The 23,891-nt window shown below is 41.0% G+C and overlaps 1 protein-coding gene across 30 annotated transcripts in view; it reads right to left on the bottom strand.

Annotated features, from left to right (window-relative positions):
• DTNA (dystrobrevin alpha) overlaps positions 1-23,891 on the bottom strand; it is a 324,921-nt gene that overhangs the window by 223,559 nt on the left and 77,471 nt on the right. For 17 of the 30 annotated variants that reach the window (XM_030553027.1, XM_030553021.1, XM_030553026.1 and 14 more), the window contains exon 1: positions 21,815-22,017. The exons of 2 other annotated variants lie outside the window; for them this stretch is intronic. In XM_030553027.1, the coding sequence (XP_030408887.1) occupies positions 21,815-21,831 (17 nt within the window). In that variant the 5' untranslated portion in view covers positions 21,832-22,017. Of the gene's footprint in view, positions 1-21,814; positions 22,026-22,204; positions 22,264-23,891 lie in introns of those variants that run through there. 11 more of the 30 variants (XM_030553014.1, XM_030553015.1, XM_030553028.1 and 8 more) reach the window with 4 other exon arrangements.

The following is a 23,891-nucleotide window of genomic DNA, read 5'->3' as shown; positions in this document are numbered from 1 at the left end:
ATTGGGTCTCTACAAAGGTAGAGCATATTTCTGGGCCCTTAATCCAGCGGTCCCCAACCTTATTACATACATGGGTCACATAAACCTAAGCACAACCTTGTGTGGACCAGATTCTATATATTTTAATCAGATTTAAAGTCACCAGTATTGATTTACATTTTAAGTTCAGCTTGTTTTGAATGTATTTAGATAGGTTGTTTCTATGGACAATTTTGTCTTTTTACACATTTGTGTAAACTAAAATGATATAAACCTGATGACAAATCGCTTACGAATTGGCTGTTAGTATTTTGTGTTGAAGCAGGCTGTGGGCTTTATGAAATGCTCTGTTGGGCCACGTACAGCCCATGGGCTGTCAGTTGGGCACCCCTGCCTTAATTGATCACGCCTCCAGGCAGAGTTCCTCTGGATAGTTTCCACTGAGCAGCGGGCTGAACTTGAATGAGTCCACAGAAAATCTGTGGCCACACTAGACACAGAGCAAGAAGAGTATGGGGCAAATGGGTATATATGACATGTTATAAAGTATACTTGGAACTGATACAGAAGGCTTGAGCAATATGATTATTTTTTCCCTCTCCCAAGGTCATGTGTCTGAAACCCACAGAGCTAGACAATTTGGCACTGCCATCTGAACAGAACCATACAGCCTAATGAGATAAAATTAGTACAGTCATATTTCAGTAGTGGAAAAAGCAATCTGAGATAGATGCCCGTGTTAGATCCAAGAAAGAGGATACTTGGAACATACACTTCCATTCTCGTCCTGAAAGGAGCACCCAAACCAGTATTTAGAGAAAAAGGAGCAAAACCATACCTTCTTCCCAGATAGTGAACATGCATTTACAGAGCTATGCAATTGAGTTTAAATAGCTATAACAATACACACTGGACACAGAAGTTCTCAGTCTAGAAGCAATTTTTTTCAATATACTGTAAAATATTTTTATTTAATGCATAAAGAATATATTATAAAAATAAACAAAATACAGCCCGGGCAGCTTTGTAGTGTGCATGTGTTGGTTGTTTTTATTTAACTGAATAAGGTGTGCTATTAAGATCTTTTAAAAAGTAGTTATTGCCCATTGTGCAACAGCTATCATACTTTTTAAGGAAATGTTAATACATTTATTTTGCAGCCATGTTAAAGACAACATCTGAATCTGCAATGGTATATTTAATTTCCTGCTTTTTTCCATTGAGCGTCATAATCTTAAAGTTATATAAATGAAGTTTTTGTATCAAGTCAAGAGAAATTCTGAAGAGCCAGAAATCCTTTCTTCCACTATACAGGACAGAGCTGACATTTTAAGGATAATAACCATACTTGTATAGGTTGTTGCTTTTAAATTTGTAAATGGGTTTGTGGACCTTTTATCTTTAGTAATATGTGATTTTTATCTCTTTCCCCTTTGTTATACTAATATGAAGTGACACTACTTTACTAAGGGCTCAAATTTAGTTTGACTTTCCGTTCTGCACTGGACAAATGGATGACTAGGACTCTCAATTCCATAATAACTAGCTGAATTTTATTTTTAATAATATTTCTACAAGACGTTATTTTCAAGCAATTCTATCTTTCAACTTTATATAGGGTCAATATAACCACCTTTGTTCTGGATCAGCGATTGGCAACCTTTGGCCTGTGGCCCGCCAAACCGGCCCGTAAGCACCCTGGCGGGTTGGGCCAGTTTGTTTACCTGCTGTGTCTGCAGGTTTGGCCAACTGCGGCTCCCACTGGCTGCAGTTTGCCGATCCGGGCTAATGGGGGCAGCAGGAAGTGGCGCGGGCCAACGGATGTGCTGCCTGCCGCTTCCCACTGCCCCCATTGGCCTGGAGCGGCGATCTGCGGCCAGTGGGAGCCGCGATCGGTTGAACCTGTGGATGCGGTAGGCAAACAAACTAGCCCAGCCTGCCAGGGTGCTTACCCTGGCAGGCCGTGGGCCAAAGGTTGCCGATCTCTGTTCTGGATCATGAATTCTATGCAGCAGAATCATATATGGATAACTTACAAGTAAAAGTTCATAACTTACAAGTACAATATTCAATAACCAAGAGGCCAAAGATAAGGAGTTGGTTCTTATTAACTAGATGAAACTCAAACTGTGCCATACAAATAATATAGGAGGACTGTCCTGTATTATTTGTATGGGGCCAAAGCTCAGTTATATCTGACTGACCCTGGTGCAAAGTCTGTTACAGATCTTATGCTGCAGGCAGAAGTTAGTGTAGGCACCTCTTGTCTCAAATCTGAAGGGGGCTGGACAACCTCAGATCAGGGAGCCATCCCTGCGACTCCCACTCTCCACTGAGAGTAAGCACCATTCAGCCAGAGTGGAAAAATGGGGCCCTCCATCTTTATTCTTGTGACATTTCTTTCCATTTCTGTTATCTCTTTGACATTTTGAATCACACAGGTTTGGCTTTCCTAAGTAATAAAGATATCCTTGGGACAAAAGATACTTAGGCAAGAGTTCAGAATTCAGCCCGTTTGAGAAATCTGCATTGAATGATCATAGCTTCCATTCTGCAAATGCATCTGTGCAGGCAAAACCCCATGGTCCATGTGTCACATCTGCAGTCAAGCATCCCCTCTAGGCCATTCACTGATGGCTGTGAGGGAATCCAGCCGCAGGATTCCCCAGGTATTTTAACCCACAGATTCTGAATGGAGTCTAGGCACTGTCCCAATCTGAGGGCCTCTGGGTACATTTTCAGGGTGCAGATCTTCTGTCTGGCAGTCTTTCCTCAGAGGTAAGGTCACATGCCTCACTGCCCACCCCTAGAACCAATGCTGACCCTGCAGACTTCCCATGTAGCTTAAATGCATCCTCTTCTAGATCAAGCCAAATGGTGTTCTGGGTCCACAGTTTACTTCTTCAAGGGGCACGTAAATATGGTAACGCATGAAAAACAGCCACTTTCCATTGGATTCTACAACACTATTGCCATTTCTTTAATAGCATGAGAAATGCCCAGCTCTGTACATAAATAACAAATCCTATATGCATTTCTCTGCCTCAGTTTCCTCACAATTCCACAGCATTCTTTGGGCTGGGGTCAGAGTTGTTTGTGGCCATGCAAGGTCCTTTGGCTGCAGTGCATGGCTTGTGTTCTGAAACACGGAGCTTTTTCTAAGTGACCTAGCTTCCTCTGACCTTGGATGGTCCGTCTCCTTCCTCTCTCCTGTCCCATGCTTCCTGTACACATCTCCAGTCTTCCCCAAGGAGTCTTTTTATAACTTTTCAGATTCTTAATCAGGTGACTCTGGGTTCAGCCTCTTTAGGTGAGAACAGGCCCTTATCAAGTGACTTCATTGCTAGGCGACCTCTCCTCTGATAAAGCAGTTCTCATGAATAGGAGCCAGCCTATTGTTTTGATTGATTCCATTTCAATGGGAGCTCACTTCATTGAATGTTAGCCCTTTGCTACAAGTCTTTGGAATGGCAGTCCAACATGGAGGTAACATGAAAACAAAAGGTAAAGAACCCCACATGCAAAATGGAGTCTGAAGTCTGACAAGATACATAAAAATGACCCACAATATCAAAAAGAATTCAAAAATTGTATATACAGATTCCCCGAATTGTCACACCATGCAAAGCTCCACGGAAATTAATAGTTTGCCAGGTAGACTTGGGGACTAACCTACAGAGATACAGTTGTAGGATCAGGCCTAAAATACATACATACTTGTAGTATGCATAGCAAGATTAAGTGTAATTTAACCAGAGGAATCCAAAAAATTGACACATTCATGCTCTCTCGTCTCCCTGCAGCAAGTGTGTAACTGTGGAACCCTAAGAAAATCTAAGCAAAAGGAAGTTTGAAGAGCCCTTGAACATCTTCACTGGAAAAGCTTTTCATATCATCTGTGAGTCCCTCTTACAGTATTAAAAAACAGATTCATTTTAATGGCTCACTCCTTACAAATGATTAATGTACCGTACTCACTGTAAGTGCTCTCTCATTCATAATGAACATCCAGTTGGGTAATAGTTTCATTTGTGATTAATATGCATGTTATCTCATAATTGGATCACAAAGAGAGTTGATGGGGAAGTATTTTTTAAAAGTAAGTTGGGCTTTACAGAAGATATCTGCATTGTGCATGAACAAATAATAACATTAGCTTTAATCATGGATGGCATGTGTCATAGGCTGGGAGAGGCTGTGCCTCCCCAAACAACCGGGTGTGGTCCCGCCTATGCTCTGCCCCCGTCTCTCTCTCCTGCTTCCACTTGGCCGGGCCCCAGTCTCCCTGTAGGGTGGTCCCAGGGCTGGGGGGCTGGTGGGCTGGGACAACGCTGCCCCGCCCTCCCAGTGCTCCGAGCTGGGGGTCTTCAGGGTGCTCAGACATTGGGGGCTCTAGCCTGGGGCAGGAGCTGGTGGCTGTGATGGGGGGGGGCTCTGGCAGGGGGCATGGAAGGGTCGGGGCCGGAGGCTAGCTTCTCTCAGCCGGCAGTTCATGCATCAACCATGGCTTTAATAATGGACAGTATAAAACACACGTAACTCTAAATATCAGGGTGGCCTGAAGTTTTAAGTACCAATGACAAATCATGGAGACCCAGGATTCAGATGTAGAAACTGAAAAGGTAAGGTTCAAACATGTCCCAAAGGTCATATGCTCTTCAAATGTCATCATTTCCTACTAGGGAGATAAGTTCCCACTATAAAAGGAAAGCATCTACTATGTTCACTGCCTTTTATAGTATGTTCAATATGGTGTTTGGGCCCCATGGAAATATATACAAATTTAACCTCACAAGTGGTTATAAATATCTAAACATAGGAACATTATTTAAGGAAGCATATAATATGTATCCTGTTGGCCAGTCTAGTCTGAACACAATGAGTTGATCCTATTATTGCTTCCCAAACCTATACCCCAGCCTTAATAAGAAGTAGAAAGAAGTCTTATGAAAATTTACCAGTGCAGTCACAGAATATTTATGATAACAATTGATGACAATCAGAAAAGAACTACTGCTATTTTACTTATCTAAAAAAATTACACTCCCAAGGCATGTGGCTTAGTAGAATTCAAGATACAGTAGCTCTAATAGCTTTTAAAGTACCAGTGCAATCAAAAGTTATGGTAGTAACTGGAGTAAAGTTAGTTCTACTGTCACTGCCTACATAAACTTGATGTGGATTCTGAGTTATTACCATGACAGTGCTAATAACTGCAAAATAAGTGTATTTATACCTATAACTTTATTTTCCAAATCTAAAGATCTCAATGTTGGCTTCGCCATTTATCTCAATAAAAATATGTCACAGGCAACAATGACAAAATCAGCAAGCAATGATTCTTGAAGCATTTGTCAGTAATCATGTCTATCATCTGTGGGAGTTCCCATCCTAAAAAAGACTGACCTGACATGATTACAAACTACCAACAGAGAGAAAAACAATTTGGGATTAAACATTTTACCAGAATACTGTGATAGCTAAAATAAGAGTTTTAAAGAGAGTTCATTATGCAAACACCAAAATGAGAGGCAGAACACATCTCACCTATAGCAAGGTCACACTAGATCAGTTGAAGGGAAATGCAAAGTTGAAAACAGTAACAAAATGCCATTGTACTCCTTTGATCCATAACTGTGCATATTTTATACACATCAATGCCTTTATTTAAGGTAATGTAACCTGGAGGGGAAGAGAGGAAGAATTCTTTGAGGTCTAAACTGCCCGGAGAACTCTGTATCTGAATAGCCCAATTACAGAAGTACCAATCTGTAACATACTCTTTAAAAGGGACATGTGAGATAGGTGAAACTCAGCCCTTAAAATTAAATCTGAAGATATTATATATTTCCAGCTGAACAAGTATTTGAAAAGTGATAGCACCCAAGAAGAGGAGGAATTATCTTATTCCCCTTAACTGTGAGATCTCTTACAGGGCAGTCTAGTCCAGTGGTTTTCAAACTTTTTTTCTGGCAACTCAGTTGAAGAAAATTGGTGCAGGAGAGGGCTCCAAATTTGAGGGGGCTCAGAACTGGGGTGCGAGAGGGGGTCAGGACTCTGGGCTAGGGGTGCGGGCTCTGGGGTGGGGCCCAGGAGGTTGGGGTACAGGAGGGGGATCTGGGTTTGAGAGGGCTCAGGGCTGGGGCAGGGGATTCGGGTGCAGGCTTACCTCCGTCGGCTAACAGTCAGCAGTGCAGCCGAGGTGCAGAGGCAGGCACCTGCATCCCAGAAGCAGCCAGCAGGTCTGGCTCCTAGGTGGAGACGTGTAAGCAGCTCTGTGTGGCTCTCGCCCCCAGGCACCGCCCCCCCAGCTCCCTGTGGCTGGAAACTGGCCAATGGGAGTACAGAGCCCATGCTTCAGGTGGGGGCAGCATGTGGAGCCCCATGGCCCCCCACCTATGAGCCGGACCTGCTGCTGGCCGCTTCCGGGGCACAAAGTGGTGTCAGAACAGGTAAAGACTAGTTTTTACTGGCTGGCTGCTAGGGTCCCTGGGTGCTGAGCAAGGTGACCCAGTGCCTTGCATTCTGCGACCCAGTGCTGGGTCACAACTTGAACTTTGAAAACCGCTGGTCTAGTCTCCCCAGGGAAGTGATGGCTCTTCAGAGTTAGCAGTGTGGTCTAGTGGAGCATTTCAGGTTGGCAACCCATTATCTGAAGTCAGATTTTCACAATTCCCTTACATTTACTACAAAAATATCAATGATAGCAATGATAAGTCTATATAATTTGAGTGTGCATTTTGAGAGATTGACAGAGAATACTTGACTCGTAAGGGCAAAAGGGTATAGATTTTCTTTGCTTTAGAACAGTGGTCTCCAACCTTTTTACGCACAAGATCACTTTTTGAACTTAAGATCAACCCAGGATCTACCTTGCCCCTCCCCGAGTCCGTGCCCCACTCACTCCATTCCCCCCTCCCTCTGTTGCTCACTCTCCCTCAACTTCACTCACTTTCACTGGGCTGGGGTTGGGGCACGGGAGGGAGTGCAGGCTCTGGGCTGGGACTGAGGGGTTCAGAGTGTGGGAGGGGGTTCAGGGCTGAGCCTGGGGCAGAGAGTTGGGGTGCAGGAGTGAGAGGTGCAAGCTCTGGGAGAGGGTTTGGGTGCAGGTGTCACATGGTCATTCTGCACCTAATCTCATAGAATCCACTGGACATTTCATGAGTTTTACTTTTTATTAGTGTCATTTGTGGTTTATAGATCCAAAATCCTTCAGGGATTGTCACAGATCAGTGTAACATTCTTAACCATGGGTGTGCATTAAGTGAGCTTGGGGCAGGGGGTTGGGGTGCAGGAGTAGGGTGGATAAAAATCAATGATTTTTAAAAAAATCGATTTTTTTAATTTAAATCAGATTTTTTTGATAAAATGCTTTTTGAGGAAAAAACTTATCTGAAGATAGTTTTAATTAAAATACTTTGTAGCTCAAAGATATCTCAACATGGAATAGGCATTATAAATTCTAATTCTATAGTATTAGACAATATAGTCATGTAACGTTTAAGAAAAGTTTTGTAAATGAGTTCCAATAGTTCATGGATTAGGGACCAAATTTTATGGGGTTCCACAGGCTTCTTCATAGATTATTTAGGTTAATCTTTCTATCTACCCAATGGGACTCAATGCTCAGACTAGAAGATACCATCAGAGATGCTTAGTTTTGCAGTTCTCAAACTGTAGATTTGTATCTCCAGAGGTAACATGCTTGTTAACAGCAAAAATGTTTTAAAATAAATAAATAACAAATAGGGGTGAGAAATAACAAACCTCAACTCTATTGTCCCTCTGCAAATTTGTGTACACAGTCAATCCTTTACTTCTCTCTAAAAGTGCAAAGTTTCAAAAAGTTCAATGAAGAGAAGATTGTTGGGGGTGGAATAGATCTGGACAAGGAGAAGAAGTCTGGAGAGAAATGTGAGAAGCAAGGGACATATGCTTGTTTTGTTAAAATATTATATGTTTGCTGTTGAAGAAAAAAATCCAGAATTGTTGTTTTAATTACATAAAACAATTTAAATGTCTGTCTAGTGATGTTCTGCTAATACAGCATGGCAAAAAAATCCTCCAAATATTAATGACTAACCTGTTGAACTGGAGAGTTCACCACCTAGTGATTTCATAAATATCTGCTTCAATTACCTTTGGTAAATGAAATAACCAATCATTCATTTTCTGATATAGCTGTAAAACTAATCTGAAAAGTTTTCAAAAGAAATCACTGTTTAAAAATGTATAGCGTGTACCTTCTCTATGTGCTGCCCATGTCTGCAAGCGCTGCCCCTGCAGCTCCTATTGGCCAGTTCTTGGCCAATGAGAGCTGCGGGCACAGTGCTGGGGGTAGGGGCAGTATGCGAAGCCGCCTCACCCCACCACCCTTCCGTCAAGGGCTGCAGAGACGTGTCAGCAGCCAGCTGCTTCCAGGAACAGCGCGGGGCCACGGCAGGCAGGCAACCTCTGAGTCCTGCTGCACCTTCACACATTTAATGGCTCCAGAATCAACCAGCTGATTGCGATTGACGGGCTGGTGACCACTGCTTTAGAACGTAATGAAATTTTCAATGCCTTGTAACGCCATGATTGCTTTTAATAACTCCTCTTGTGGATCACAACCCACTGCTTGAGAAATGCTATCTACTGGATAGGGAACTAGACCAGGATCTAGGAAAACTGGGTTCTATCCTCAGCTGAGCCAGTAACCTGTGGTATGACATCAGGCATACCGCAGGCTGGTGGTTCAGCTGGGACTAGAACTCTGATCTCTTGTGGTTCTGTATTTCCTCTGATTCTTAGCCTGATTTGTGTATTCTAGATTGTAAAGTGGCAGGGACTGTCTATCACTACGTGTTTATGCACAATGTGGCCCCAGTCTTAGTTGGGGCTCTAGGCACTACCATAATACAAGTAATAATAATGGAAGCTCATTGCTGAGGACATTTAAATCAATGAACAAAGCATTAAAAAAACATTCCGTACGGGACAAACCTACTCTGTCAGCAGTATGGTGGTGATGACCTAATTTCTATATACTAGTCCCAAAAGGGCCTAAAACGGGCTAAGCACCTCTCAGGATCTGATCCTCTGAGATTAAAAGCCTCAGTAGAAACTGCACAGGAAACACCTTATGCTTCATAAGCTTTAGAACTACATCCTTTGAAAACTCCAGTGTTTTTTTATCAGACAACATACGGGTGGATAAATGTATCAAAAATAAAGGCACTACTGCTTCCACTACATTGTGGAGTCATTCACATGTATGCCATTGTGACTCTGGTAGATCAGTTGCCAGCTCTTGCCAAGGCTGTAGGCATCAGCTGAGCACTGACAAATTCATAGCTGGAAATCAGACAGCTCACCTGTATGTTAGTATTGTTCAAGACAGGCATTAAACTTGTAAAGATGTGTTTAGCGTTTAAACTCCATAAAATGCTTGTGAGTTGCTACATGCATTATTTTTACTTGTAATGGCTGTATTTCGCTATAAGGTAATATATAAGTTTTGCTTTACAACTGTAAAAATGCCTGCTCTGAACTTGTGCACCCAGGAACGAGGAGCAAAATACCCCACTCATCAGTAAGAACTATGAAAACTAAGTGGGCCATGATACAAACACTGGGTCAAAGGCCCACTTACACATCTCACTGAAGATGCTATGTGCAAGAAAACTCATCCCCCCAGCTTGAATTCTGGAAGAAGGAAATAAACATAGCGAACATGAAAATTCTTCATCTCTTTGCTCTTTGGACTCTCACAGTGCTGGAGCTAGGAAACAAAAGCAGAGCTCCCCAGGGTCAACCTGGCTTAGCCCTAAAAGACATTCAGCTTCGACAGACTACTGCATCTCTGTCAGATTTGGAACCACAGACTGTAACTCATTTGTGTATATGCCTTTCCTGTTTTAACCTGTAAATAACTCATTTCTATTATTAGTCAATAAATCCTTAGTTAGTTTACTAAAGGATTGTACAAGTGTTGTCTTTGGTGTGACATCTGAGGTACAAATTGACCTGGGGTAAGTGACTGGTCTTTTGGGACTGGGAGCAACCTGAGTCTTCTGTGATCTTTGGTGTAAGTGACCATTTATCACCTAGTCCAGCTTCACTGGGGGCCAAACAGACTGGAATGCCCAAGAGGACTGTCTGTGGCTCCACGGTAAGACGGTTATTGTGTTTTAGGAGTTCACACTGGTTACTAGATTGGTAATATCTAATTATAGAACATACCACCAGTTTGGGGTATCTGCCCTGAGACTGGCACTCACATTTGTGAGCCACGCCAGACAGTGTGACAGCCACCATTTCAAAGAGGGCGTCAAACTTTGCCACTCTGATGTCATGGGGTTTGACATTGACACAGACTTTGCGTTCACTTTGAATGGGCATGTGTAAATTGTATTTCTTTAAGTTATTGCCCATACCCAAGAATTCAAGATGAAGATAGCTTAACTGTAGCACACCCACGCCATGAAAACAATGCTCCTCTGAGAGCCCTTCCTCAGATCAGACCCACCCAACAGGGTAAGGAGTCAATTGCTGAGGGTAGTTGGGTTCCAGGGCTGGAGTCGGGGTACAGGAAGGTCTTGGAATACTGAGCTGAAGAAGCATAAAAGAAGCCCATCGGAGTGTAAAATGACTCAGGGATGGAAGTACAGGTAACTGAGAGTATCTTAATCTGAAATTGCTGGACACCATCTGGCAATAAAATAAAATAAAAAAAACAATTAGGTTACAACAAATTAACTACCAGAACATTTTTTAAAGTATGTAATGAATACTGACTATATAAAAGTTGTTCCTATTCCAGTGCTTTTCCCAGTTCTGTAGTTTTAATAGCATGTCCATTAATTTCATTTCCCTGTCAATGCATCTATAGGTTACCATTTTAAAGGGTTATATTACACACCTCCACTCTTCAGATTGAAAACATTTCCAATGCAAAGGAAGCTTAGTTGAGAAACAGTAGCTCAGCCCTATAATGATGTGTTAGCCACAGAAAACAGCCACACTAGATAGTCATTTAATGGGGACATTAAAGAAGACATAATGAATAAGTTGCTCTCTCCCCTCCCCAATTCGCAACTCTCACTTGGGGTTTATGAACCTTGGCTTGGGGGCCCAGGCAGCCCTAGGTGACCATTGCCTAACATGGCTGGATATTTTTAAAACACATGTAACTATTTGAAATGACTGAACTGCTCTGTTTCTAATTAATTTTTTTTACATGTGAAACACTGGAGACAAATGCATAAAATCTTTTTGTTTGTTAATTCCAGCTCACTCCTACTGTGTCTTATTAAGTGAATGCTGCAATGACTAATGTTTCTGAGAATATTAAATTAGCAAAAAGTACCTTGTAAGGAATGTGACCTGACTGGCATAAAAAGGATTAACTGCAAGTGTTTATTTTCAAATACAGATAGTTTATTAACCCCAACATACAATAATAAATAAAAACAGTTGTATGATCATAGCAGCACAATATCCTTAAAACAAAAAGTCAGTTCTCCAGTGTAAGTTGTACTTAATTTCTCTTATGCCTACAGGAAGAGCTGCTTTCCAGACTATAATGCAGGGACACCCCTGCATTATAGGTGAAGATGGAGTATTACACACATAAGCACTGGTTTGCATGTATTATTCCTGGACTTGCATGCGAGAGCACACTTGATTAGTGGGCACACCAAACACTCATTACTGAACATTTGACCTAGAATGTCCAAGTGAGCTGTCCATTACTTCAGCCAGCTTTCCAAGCATACCTGGCTCCCAAAGGAGCAGCAGATTTTTCTAGAAAAACTATTCTTATCAAACCATTAGCTCTCTTACCTTATCCTCTCCTCCCATTCCCTGCTTCTCCCTAGCTTAGAGAACACTTTACCTTGATGTTTTTGGAAGGCTAAAATATGCTGCTAAATAGCACTGTCCTAGACTTCATATGCACCTGGGCCACTTTAAGACAACACACAATGAAGGTTTTGAGCCAACTGGCACTTGACAAGGCAGCCCTGACACTTGGGTTGCTACTGCTGCTGCCAGGGGGAACCTCACAGAGGGAATTTTCAAAATATATTATTCTGTTTGAAAGGAAATAATCCGGAATTACCTACCAAAGACCCTCCTCACGTGAAACAGCCTGTGCAGCAAAAAGCATTCAAAATGCTAACAGAGCCTGTCCTGTGCCGACTTTGCATCAGCAATATGCCCAAAGGTGGAAATATTAATTAACCTTTTACAGGCACTGACCTGGATCTCTACAGTTGCAACAGAAGGTCTGCGTATCATTCCTAAACACAACCATCGACCTGAATCAGTGTAGGTGTCTCCCATTCACAAGACAGCCTTGAAAACAGCCTGCACAGGTTCTGTTTTTTTCTAGTATTGATATGAGCCCATGCAGCATCTGTAAAATGTTAATTAATACTCACTTTTCCAGGAATGAATCAGACATCTGCTTCCAGGCATAGGACAGGCACTTAACAGGTATTGCCACAAGCACTATTTGGCCATTGTGCAGCTTCTACCCTGGCAGTAGCACTGAGAAGTGCTCACAGGCACAGTTTCATGCTTTGAAGTTTTTCCTCAGCCAGAGCCCCATGTTCTGTCATTTAGTCTGGGTGCAGGGCACAAGAAAGGTTCAGAAGGGCTAACACAGTCATAAAATAACGACATTGCTATGGCACCTTCCAATCTTCAGGGTCCCAGTGCAGACCACATATGTACAACTGCTCTGACATACAGTTGTCTCTAGCACAGGACGAGGGACACCAAGCACATGACAGACTGCACCCCACATGCTATGAAAAAATGGCACAACTAAAGTTTTTAAGGAGGGAAACAGCCTTGCTATGCCAGTAGGTTTCCAAGCATATGCACCGCAATGTGTTGTTCTGGAAGTGCGATGCCTCATCAGACAGGATTAGGGATGTTCATGTAACTTATTCCAGATTTCAAAAGAGCATTATGTTGGGCAAGTCTGTCCCTTATCCAGCAGGGCCTGAGCCCAACTCTGCAAATCTTCACTTATGCATGAAGTCATACTGCAGTCAAAGGGCTACTGAAGTGAGCAAAGGTTTTCAGAATGTAAAAGAAGAAATAAGAATCCAGACAGCGTCATTATGCATATTATAATGCCATAGTTATCATACAGGACAAATTGCTACCAGTGGCAACCCTACATAGGCTTTGTATTACAGCACTGATGTAGCAAGGTACTTAAGCAGGTGCCCAATTTTAAGCATGTAAGTGGTCCCACTGAATTCACTGGGACTACTCCTGTACTTAAACATTAAGCATGAACTTAGCTACCTAACTGAACCGGAGCCAGAAACAAGAGCAGAACCTCCAATCAAGCCTATTCAGCTTTTAAATGGAAACACTGAAAATGCAACATATTTTAGAAAAGGGATCATGGGAGAGACAGGAACTTAACCTCCAGGAAAATAAAGAGGATGAAAATGTGATTGCCAGTAGAAGAAGGTTCACTTGCATTAATCAGGTTCACAATCAACTATTCACTCTTCCAAACCAATGGGGAAAGATACTGACATAGTAATAGAGCTTTCTGCTGGTGTTAGCCCACGTGACATATTCTGCCTATTCTGAAAAAAAATATTTTTTGTAATTATTGAAACTCCCCCTACTCCTCTCAATACTTTTGTTTTCATCAGCGAGTGTTTAAGGCTGAACTGCTTAGGTTAGCAACATTACAGATTGAACAAGAAATTCCACTTCCTAGTATTAAGTGTTTGAAATAATGTTATTCTCATTTCCAAGTCCTCCTGGAATAGCTGGATCAGCCAATCTCCTCGTGTGGAGTTGCATTATAAAATTGCTGAACAAATCCATTTTGTCGTAATGGGAAGGGATACTTTCTTCACTACTGTAAGTAGGTCAGTGAAAACATGTTGTGGTGAGGATTAAACTGTTTCTCTCTGTCCTTTTCCCCCAATGGTAGTTTCAAATGATTCTGATTTAATTATGTTTCTAATGTCAGAGATAATGGTTATTAACAATTGGTACCCTGTGATCCCAAATTCTGATATTTGTGTATTTCATTCTAACCTTACGTATGTATGTTTACCTCTTATGCAGGACACAGCATTGCAGTTAGAAAACTCTGCCACAAGTTTGCTCATATGCAGTTGTGGATTTTGACAAATGAAACATGTAAACCCACATACTTGAGATCAGCACTGAGCCTTTGTATCAAAACACTGTACATTTAAAGGCCAAACTTGGACTTTAGTCACACCAATGTATAAAGTAACGTCACTAAACTCAATGGATTTACTCTGGCTTTATACTGCTGTAACCAAGAGCTAAATGTTTTCAACTGAGCCATTCCAATTTACACCAGTTGAGAATTGGAACACATGATTTTTACTACAAAGTATTAACCACAACCTAAAGAACTATTTGATTTAAGTTTATACCAGTCAGGAATATTAAATTCAAATAATATGGTTACTGTCAACACAAAACACATTTGAAAAAAAATTCCATCCCTCTTTTAATAATGAAACATTCCATTAAATGGATTATCAAAATCTAAAACGCAAGTCTGTGTTGTGTGGTTGTGTGCTGCTTGTTTGCTTTCTTGTTTGAGGCCACAGCGGTGAAGTTAAGCATGTGTGTCACTGTTTGTAGGATCAGAACCTATGGGTGGAATTCTGGTCTTATAGAAATCTACAGCAAAACTCTCAATGATTTCAGAAGGGGCAAGATTTAATTCTAAGAATCCCCAGATTTGTTTCAAGTCCAGGATTCGTTATTAAGTGGCTGAGAGAATGGTGTCCACAGATATTTGACAGTGATAATATATGACCTGTGATGCAAAGAAAGAAATTTGATATCTTAGTAAGGACCAACTAAGTAACTTTTAAAGTGAGGAGTGTGTATGATAGTTAAATTCCTGTGCACTTCAGTTCATACATACCACACATTGTGTCTCTGTTGCTCAGAGATATTTGAAACCTGACTTTGGAGCATATGTTTTGTTGAACAGCAGCAACAACAACAAAACAGAGTCAATTTGCAGCGTTATCGTCAACGTCAAGAACTATCAGCATAGTGCTGTGAGTACACTTCTCAACTTGGACAAAACAAGCTGCTAGTTTGTATGTTCATAGTGAGCCAAGTGTGCCGTTGCAATGGTGTTTCATGAAAGAATCTGATTTGTGTTCAAAGACATCTTTTTGTAGCTCTTACATAAAACAGTCAAAACCACTACAAATCCAGTAAGGATTTGGCCAATATTTGAACAACCTTCACCTCTTTCATTCTGGTGCTTAATCAGCTTGAGATAGGGTGGAAAAAGCTCTTGAATATATTTTCTTCAAAGGACAAGAATCCAATTTTTATTTCCTTGCTCTTTTTATTGAGCTCACCCGCATATGTGGTTACGTGTAATATAAACCCTAACATTCATCTACAGTGGTATGCAACAGAGAAAGGGCAAGATTAATGACCTGTGAAATAGGTACAGTCAGAGCTAGTTAATCTATGCTTCGTTTATCCCAAAGCTTGAGTATCCCAAAGACATAACACAGTAGCTGGCTGATATAGTAGCTTGCATGCTCAGTTATGAATACTAAGTAGGCAGGAAACTTGTACTCAAGGAGTTATTTCCATTTTAGGGAAGAAGTCAGTATTGATATATTATCCTAGAATCTTTATTTATCATACGCACATTTCCTGGAGAGTATATTCACGATATTAAATAGCAAAACCAGCACAGATTAAGCCAATTTACTCACAAATTAGAGCAAGAACTTCTCATTAATCAATCTGTAGGTTTTTCAGCTTGCACAGGCACATATACAGCCATAGAGCTTAGAGATGGAAGAGACCTTTTAGATCAAACAGGCCATCTTGCTGAAAGTGCTGGACTGTTCACTCCACTCCAGGATGTGGAATTTAATCCAGGCGTGCTGAGAATCACTGACAAAGTGAGTGTCTCATCTCTCTCTAGTGCTGGTCCACAGAGAGGACATCAGAGACTCCATTAATTCAAGTAGAAGTCTGTACTGTGGGTATAGTGGTCCAAACCCTGCTTATGACCCAAGTTATGTAGAACTGCATGATAGACCTATGATATAATTTCTGTTTCTTCAGTCGTTTTTTTTAAATATGAAATTATGTTCAAAGACACTATGTTAAATAAAATGTTAAGGTTGCAAAGTAAAGCACTCAAACGTTAGGAAATGCCCATGTTAAGGTTGCCTGCGCAATTTAACATAGTGGGGTTTTTTAGTAATAGCGGTCAATTTGATGTCAGTTTACAGAAATAAAGAGTGAGCCGCCACCACCAAGGAATGGTGATCCATTTTTATTGAAAATGAATGATACAGCATCACTCTCACTCAGGTACAGATGAGAAACATACAAAAACACGGAGCTGCAGCCAACACATTCCTGACCTGAAAATCTCCTAGGAATCAAGAATATTCCAATGTAATGCCAGTGCTTGCTCACTTTCCAAAGAAAACATCCCATCACGTAGGAACAGTTACAGAAAAGGTATTAGCTAGTAGAAAGTATTCATTCTTGTTAAAATATTATGTTTTTTAAATGTGCCAAGTCAGGATAAGCTTGTTGACTAATTTTATCTGCAAATCATTCTTCTGATTTGTTAATGGCTACTCAAAGAGTAGCTCTGCTAACCCAGATGGATTCTCCTCTATTTTACCTTATTTCTCTTTCAAAAAACAGGTTACCATGTCAGATCGCAAGCATGTGTTTTAAAGTCTAATTACATGTATAAAACTTTAGTACTATACACTGCCTTTTCTTTATATTACAGTGCAGTGCCAAAACTTTGACAACTGTACAGAAAAGCGTATTATTGAAGAGGGGTTTTATTGTGATAATAAAAAAAAAGTAGTGTTTTTCAGCACTTTATAAAGCTGGGCCAACTTAATGATCCTCATCTTTACAGAAGGGGAAACGGAGACAAAAAATTAGTTAAGTGACCTGCCTAAAATCAAAGACAGAAACAAAAACACTGAGTCTCTGTCTAGTGCCTGTATCCACTCAACAGTTCTGCCTCAGAAATGGTACAGTTCAGCACATGGATCCACGATACCAAGATACATAGTTGAATATTCAGAGGGACTATTTTCACAGCTTATCCATCGTGACCTTGGTTCTTTGAAAAGATCCCAAAATCCTGTTGTTACTGCCAGATACAATATGAGATGACACACCAAGCCAGGACTCAAGCAGATACAGTAACATCTGAGTTCATAGACTCAGATGTTGCTGTCTCTGTTACATTTCCCCCCAAAACCAAAGCATATTAGGATCTCTCTCACCTACCACAACTGTAATATTCAGCATCCCATTAATAGGAGGCTTCATTATACTTTCATGTCCTGCCCCCAAATAAATTAGCATCAAGTCTCTGAGCTCGCTCAGTAAGTACCTTATCACTTGCTACAAAAACAATCTGATCAATAACCAGTCAGAAATTGAAAACCACTTGATGGATTTAGAGATTTCAATTATGCTCTTTCTCTAGTGAATGGAATTGAGAAAGCATATAGAATCAGGGATTAGAAAGGTGGCCATGTAGACATCATATTTTGAGACTGTACTGAAATACCTCTGAGTTTATAAATCTGAGATTCTGCAGGATGCAGTAAACCCCAGCAGGCACTGTATGTCAGATCCTGCCAAAATAAACATGGCATCTGCATTGGGAGTAGAATTTGTTAATACCTGAAGGAAATTGTTACTGCACAGGTATTTTAGGGGCATTGAGGCCCAGAACAAATACCTGCATCTCAAGGATCCGTTGCCAGAGATAGAGAACAAGGGCCTTGAAGACCCATCTTATACACTCTACAAGTCAATTTCTGAAGATGTTGGGAACTTAGATATGAGCAGTGGAGTCCTAAAAAAACTCCTGTTATCTCCAGGCACCTTATACTTGGTGCTCAGCTAAGCAGAGTGACGGTGAGGGAAGAGGCAAAAAGAGGTTTAAGACATTCAGGGAAGTAGTAACTGGAAGGTCTGAGGCCAGAAAGAAAGGAAGAGTTACCTAAAGCGCCAAGGAAGGAAGAGAAAGAACACATGCAGAGGAGGGAAAGGGAGAATGCAGGAGCCAAAAGAAAAGATGTGGAACTCAGAGAAGAATTTTCATATTCCTACACTGCAGCTAGTGGGTGGTTCTCAAGGACTAGATTAATAGACTTTAGTACAAAATATAACTAATCCATAGCCACTTTGGATAGCATGGTTCTCTCTGTGTCTCATACCATAGCCATTCAGAAGTTCATCGTGACTGATGGGGGCGGAGGGATTCAGAACTTCCCGCTCCAAAAGCACAAGCCTCTACTACTTGAGATAGAGAATCTTCATTAGGTGACAGCACTGCAAAGTTACAGCAACAATTAATCCCTTCTACCAGAGCTCCGTAGTACGCATATAAACCAGCTGGTCCACTACAATATTGTCTGCAGAGCTGGTCAGGATTTTTCCATCATAACAATTTTCCAACAGAAAAATGCAGTTTCTGCACAATCAAAATTTTCCCTTGGAAATTTTCAATTTTGCCAATAATTATCAATTTTTCATTGGAAAACTCTAAATGAAATATTTTGCTTCCAGTGGGTTCAAACCAATTTGGAATATTTCATTGTGTCAAACTGACCCAAAATGTTGAATGTGAACTGACACAACCTGCCACCCCCCCTCCTGTATTTCTCTATTGTGAAAATTGCCTCATGTACGTTGTAGGTTTGGTTCCTTTTCTCTCATATGGGCTGGATTCCTTACAAGGATGGCTCCAGGCCCCACCGCGCCAAGTGCGTGCCTGGGGCGGCATGCCGCAGGGGGCACTCTGTTGGTTGCCAGGAGGACAGCAGGCGGCTCCGGTGGACCTCCAGCAGGCATGCCTGCGGAGGGTCCGCTGGTCCCACAACTCCAGTGGAGCACACCTACGGGAGGTCCACCGGAGCCGCGGGACCAGTGGACCCTCCGCAGGGATGCCTGCGGGAGGTCCACCGGAGCCGTGGGACCGGCAAGCGGCAGAGCGCTCCCTGCGGCATGCCGCTGTGCTTGAGCCAGTGAAATGGCTAGAGCCGGCCCTGATTCCTTAGGGTTTACATCTCCCAGGATGCAACGTGCACTTCCCTCTGACAATGCTGTACGGTGCATCATGGGTGTTATGTGACTGTGGACAGGGGCGGCTCCAGGCCCCAGCATGCCAAGCACGTGCTTGGGGCGGCATGCCGCAGGGGGCGCTGTGCTGGTCGCCGGGAGGGCGGCAGGCAGGCAGCCTTCGGCGGCATGCCTGCGGAGGATTCACTGGTCCCACAGCTCCGGTGGACCGGCGACCGGCAGAGCGCCCCCCACGGCATGACAAAGTGCTTGGGGCGACGAAATGTCTAGAGCCGCCCCTGACTGTGGATGCTTAGTCCAGCCAAGGAGCCTCGCCCATAAGGAAGAATGGGGATATCAAACTTCAGTACTGCAACTCCCGTGAGGCAAAGCACCACAATACAGCAATGAAGTTTAATGTTGAACTGACTCAAAATAAAACATTCAACAAACGGAAACAAAATATTTGCGAATGTCAAAATGTTTGTTGCAGAAGAAGAGTTCTGTATAGCTCAAAATTTTCACTCTCACACCAATAGAAGCTGGTCCAATAAAAGATATTACCTCACCCACCTTGTCTCTCCATAATGTTTGATTTTGACCAAAGGTGTCAAAACAAAATGTTTCATGCTTTCAAAATGTTTAGGAATATTTTGTTGCATGACAAGTTGAAATATCAAACATTTTCATCCCAATTTGAGATGAAAACAAAATATTAAAACATCCAAATTTCTTCAGAGATGAACATTCTGATTTTCTCTCAGCTCTTATTGTCAGCCTCCCTCTTTCAAGTTTGGGACTTAACAAAAAACCACAGAAATCCACACACTCATCTAGAGAGCCAACAACCCTAATCTCTTATTATATTTGTATTACAATAGTACCCTGAGGCACCACCTGAGAACAGAACCCCATTGTGCTAGGCACTATAAGAGACAGTCTGGCCTGTAGACTTTGCAATATAAATAGACAAAATGGACGAAGGGCGTGAGGAAGATATTATTTTTCTTTTCATAGGGGCTTAGAGAGATTATATGACTTTTCCAAAGGCACAGAGATCTCCTATGTCCCAGTTTGTTGCTTCACTTACAATACCATCCTTTCTTGTCAAGGTTACGTCTGTTTCTTTATCTTTCATCAGCTAAGAAATAATGTAAATAACCATTGTAGAATAAGACCTAGCTACAAGAGCGCCATGGGGCAAATCCTCAGCGGGTGTGAACTGTCATAGCTCCACGGACTTCAGTGCTGAGCATCTGCCCCAAGACCACAGTAGCATATTTGTCATTACTTCTTACATTTGTTTTCAGATTTGACTTAAGAGTTCTGCAGTTTCTCCCAAGCCCCCACCTCTTGATTTAACTCATAAAATTCAATACAACCTACGTATTCAAAACAGAAATTATCTTTTATTTGACTTGCTGACACAAAAGATGCCAACGATATTATAAAATTCTGGCAAGTTGATTGATATAAATGAAATCAGTCAATCAGCAAAGGGGTAACAGCTACTAGGTACCTTATCTTTCCTTCAAATGAAAGAGAGATGTTTCTATTTCAGTCAAGTGCAGCTCAGTATATTTTGCAAGGCAAAGACTGACTTGTAGCATTAAATAACTCTTAAGCTACACAGTCTATAAACAAGAATGGCAGAACTTTTATTCTTCTATAAAAAGCACTCTGCTCCCTATGACTGTTATGGGCAGCATTTATGCAGAAGAAATTCTGTATAAATTTGGGTATGCTGACTCAAAAGTTTAAACCAGGAATTACATTTTACAAAAGTCAAATTTTCACACAGTACACTGAAAAAAGATACATGCATTCCCAAAATTCTGTTTAAAAAACAGTTTTATATGAAATCCTTGTTATACATGTTCTTACTAGGAAACAAACGCTTTGCTGACTTTCTGATATTAAAAAGCCCTTTTTGTCTCATACAAAAACATCAGCTTTGTCAGAAACATATAACAAAGTATTTAACACAAGCTCAAAGTATCTCTGCTCCATAAAACAGCACATCTGTGAGATATACTACCTACATATTTTTGATAAATGGTTAAACAGAACAATGGCATCCTAAACCTTTCTACATTTCCACACTTTTAAAGGAAATATTGCCATATTTTTTAATTAACTTAAAAATGACTTTGTTCAGAGAAAACAAAACAGCCCACAGTGAAAGTTATACAATGACAATTAATAGCATTGCGGGGAGGGGGCGGGGGGAGGAAGAGGCAGAACGGACAACTAGTATAAGTAATAAAACCTGTTTTGTGTTCACAATTTACACATTAGATATGGCAAATAAGTGAAACGATGAACAATTCACAATCAGAAGAACATTCCAGTAATGATTACCCTCCTTCTAATCATGGAAAAATAAGTGTATTTCAACTTTGGTGAAGCATGATTTACAACAACAAACAGCAAATCTTACTGATGAATAAGCTAAAATTATGAGTAAGGAAAAAATCACAGGAAAACTCTATTCACAATTATAATGCTGAGATTATGAAAGTGTAAAATGTATTAACCATGTCAAAACAAGTACAGTTGTGTAATTCCAGCTCACTGAAACATAAAATCTAAATAAGTCATAAATGGCAACAAGGAATATTACCTAAAAATATACCTCATCTTAAATATACTGCTGAACTGTCCTGAATCCCAAGACAGAAAAGCCCCATGAACTTGCTGTAATGAAGTTATAGCCAAAAGACAACTTTCTACTTACCCTTCAGTATGCACCATGATTTCCTATGCCACCTTAATAATGCCAATGAATCCAGAGTTGTTTTATATTTAAAGAAGTACTAATAAAGTCCTTAACGTAGACACAGAAAAGCTGACGAAACAGAACTCTGTGAGAAGCTAGGCAGAGAGGGATGAATTTAATCCTGGCTCAACATGCTGTGTATTCTGTATCTATCTTTAACTTGTAAATGATTTGGTTTCACATTCCACTGAAGTCCCGCTGGCAGATGCCTTTGCGAAGCTTACCAATCACAGGCACTCTGGTACACTCCTTTTCTCTCTTCCCCTGCCACTCCACCCCCATACTCACCCCCACCATTTTTCTACTTCCTCTTATATATCTAATACAGATCATTCAGCTGTCTTTTACCTGTCTTCTGCAGGATGAAAGGAGATGCTTTCATGGATTGTTATAGATAGACACAGAAAACAAAGCCTTCTGTTCTTATTGTCTCCCTCCACACAAACACACTGGTTTGCACCCAGGAATTAACTGACTTCCAAACTTGGCTGCCCAGGAAAGGAATGTTCTGTGAGTGACATTCCTGAAAGCCTGCAGCAACAGAGTTCAGCAGCTATTCTGTTTCCCAGAACACTAAACCTGCAAAATTACTACACTGTAGTCTGTACGCAGGTTTTTCAAAAGTATCAGTTTAAATAAAACAACGTCCTCTTTTACAAATTACAAGAAGCATTATTTACAGAAGTCAAATTGCAATTTTAATCACATTATCCACTGAACATAGTGTTTCACAGTTAAGAAACTAACTTAGCTTGTATAGATAGACTAAAAAAATCCAAGTCTTCCTTTGAAACCTGTTTTAAAAATACATGGGATTTGGAAAACATGCTGCCGCAGCACATCAAAACTAAAATGGCAAACTGTCAATGTCTGCCTATGTGCAGTGGAGAGGTAGGTGTTAGTACTGCTTGTGCCAGGTCTGATATTAGTCAAAGGCAATGCCTTTGAGTTTGAATCCTGGAATCACTGATTATATATCTATATGAAATAAGATCACAAGTCAGCATTATCTACGGATGGTTACTAATGAAGGCAGTTCCAGAGGGAGGGAAGGAGGAGCTCTCTGTGCTGTTTCGCATAGCTGTCATATCAGGCTTTGGCCAGGGATCATATTTGGAAGCTTACAGCAGCCCTGCCTGTGCAGAGAGATCTGTATGGAGGGACAGTGTGTAAAAAACAAGAAGATCATCTTACCAGATATCAAACACAAAACATCTAGGAAATACCCCTTAGTAAATTTTTATCTGCCTACGGATAAATTACTACCACAAATTGCATATTTGTTCAGAAGCCAGTGTGCTGATACTGCATATGAAATATACAGACTGTTGATTTATGATAGCCTGCAAGGTGACAACCCAGAAAGTCAAAAATAATAGCAGATAATAGCAATAATCAGCAGTCATGTGTGCTGATACAAACCTTTTAATATTACCAATTTGAAGCACACGTTTTTAATGTGTAAATATGCATTCAGTTAGATATTGGCTGCAAACAAGAGTTTCTTATCTCAAACATCACACTAACAGAATTCAACAAGCCACAAGATTCTGTGTAAAGCATTTGAATTACTGAACATTTTCAGATGTATCTTGGAAAGTGTCAGTTTGTAGTCAAGCCAATTTGCACACAATGATAACATAGCACAGGTTTGTATTTTACAGAGTCTTAGGCCTTTGTCTGATCTACAAAATAGAACTGCTGCTGACAACAGATGCTAACCCAGTTTTCAGGTGAACCGGTGTTGGACACAGGCCAAGTTCAGTTGTAGACAAATGTAGACAAACTGCTCAGCACCACTTCAGCTGCAAACAACTGTAGTCAGCAATGGCTCTATTTAGCAGTACAGACTAGGCCCCAAATATTTTAGAACACTGAGGCTAAGGGACTGAACTGTCTGAGTAATAAAAATTACCATGTATTTGCAATAATTCATGCTAACAAAGAAAACAGCTTAGGTTTTTGCAAGTGAGTCTGTAACATCGACAGACCTCAGTGGTCGGGATCGAAACTGGGACCTCTGCAGCTAAATGCA

The sequence above is a fragment of the Gopherus evgoodei genome, chromosome 2 (assembly GCF_007399415.2).
Source record: "Gopherus evgoodei ecotype Sinaloan lineage chromosome 2, rGopEvg1_v1.p, whole genome shotgun sequence".
Classification (NCBI taxonomy): Eukaryota; Metazoa; Chordata; order Testudines; family Testudinidae; genus Gopherus; species Gopherus evgoodei.
Note: the sequence above shows the minus strand (reverse complement) of the source record. Positions and strands in the feature narration are given on the sequence as shown.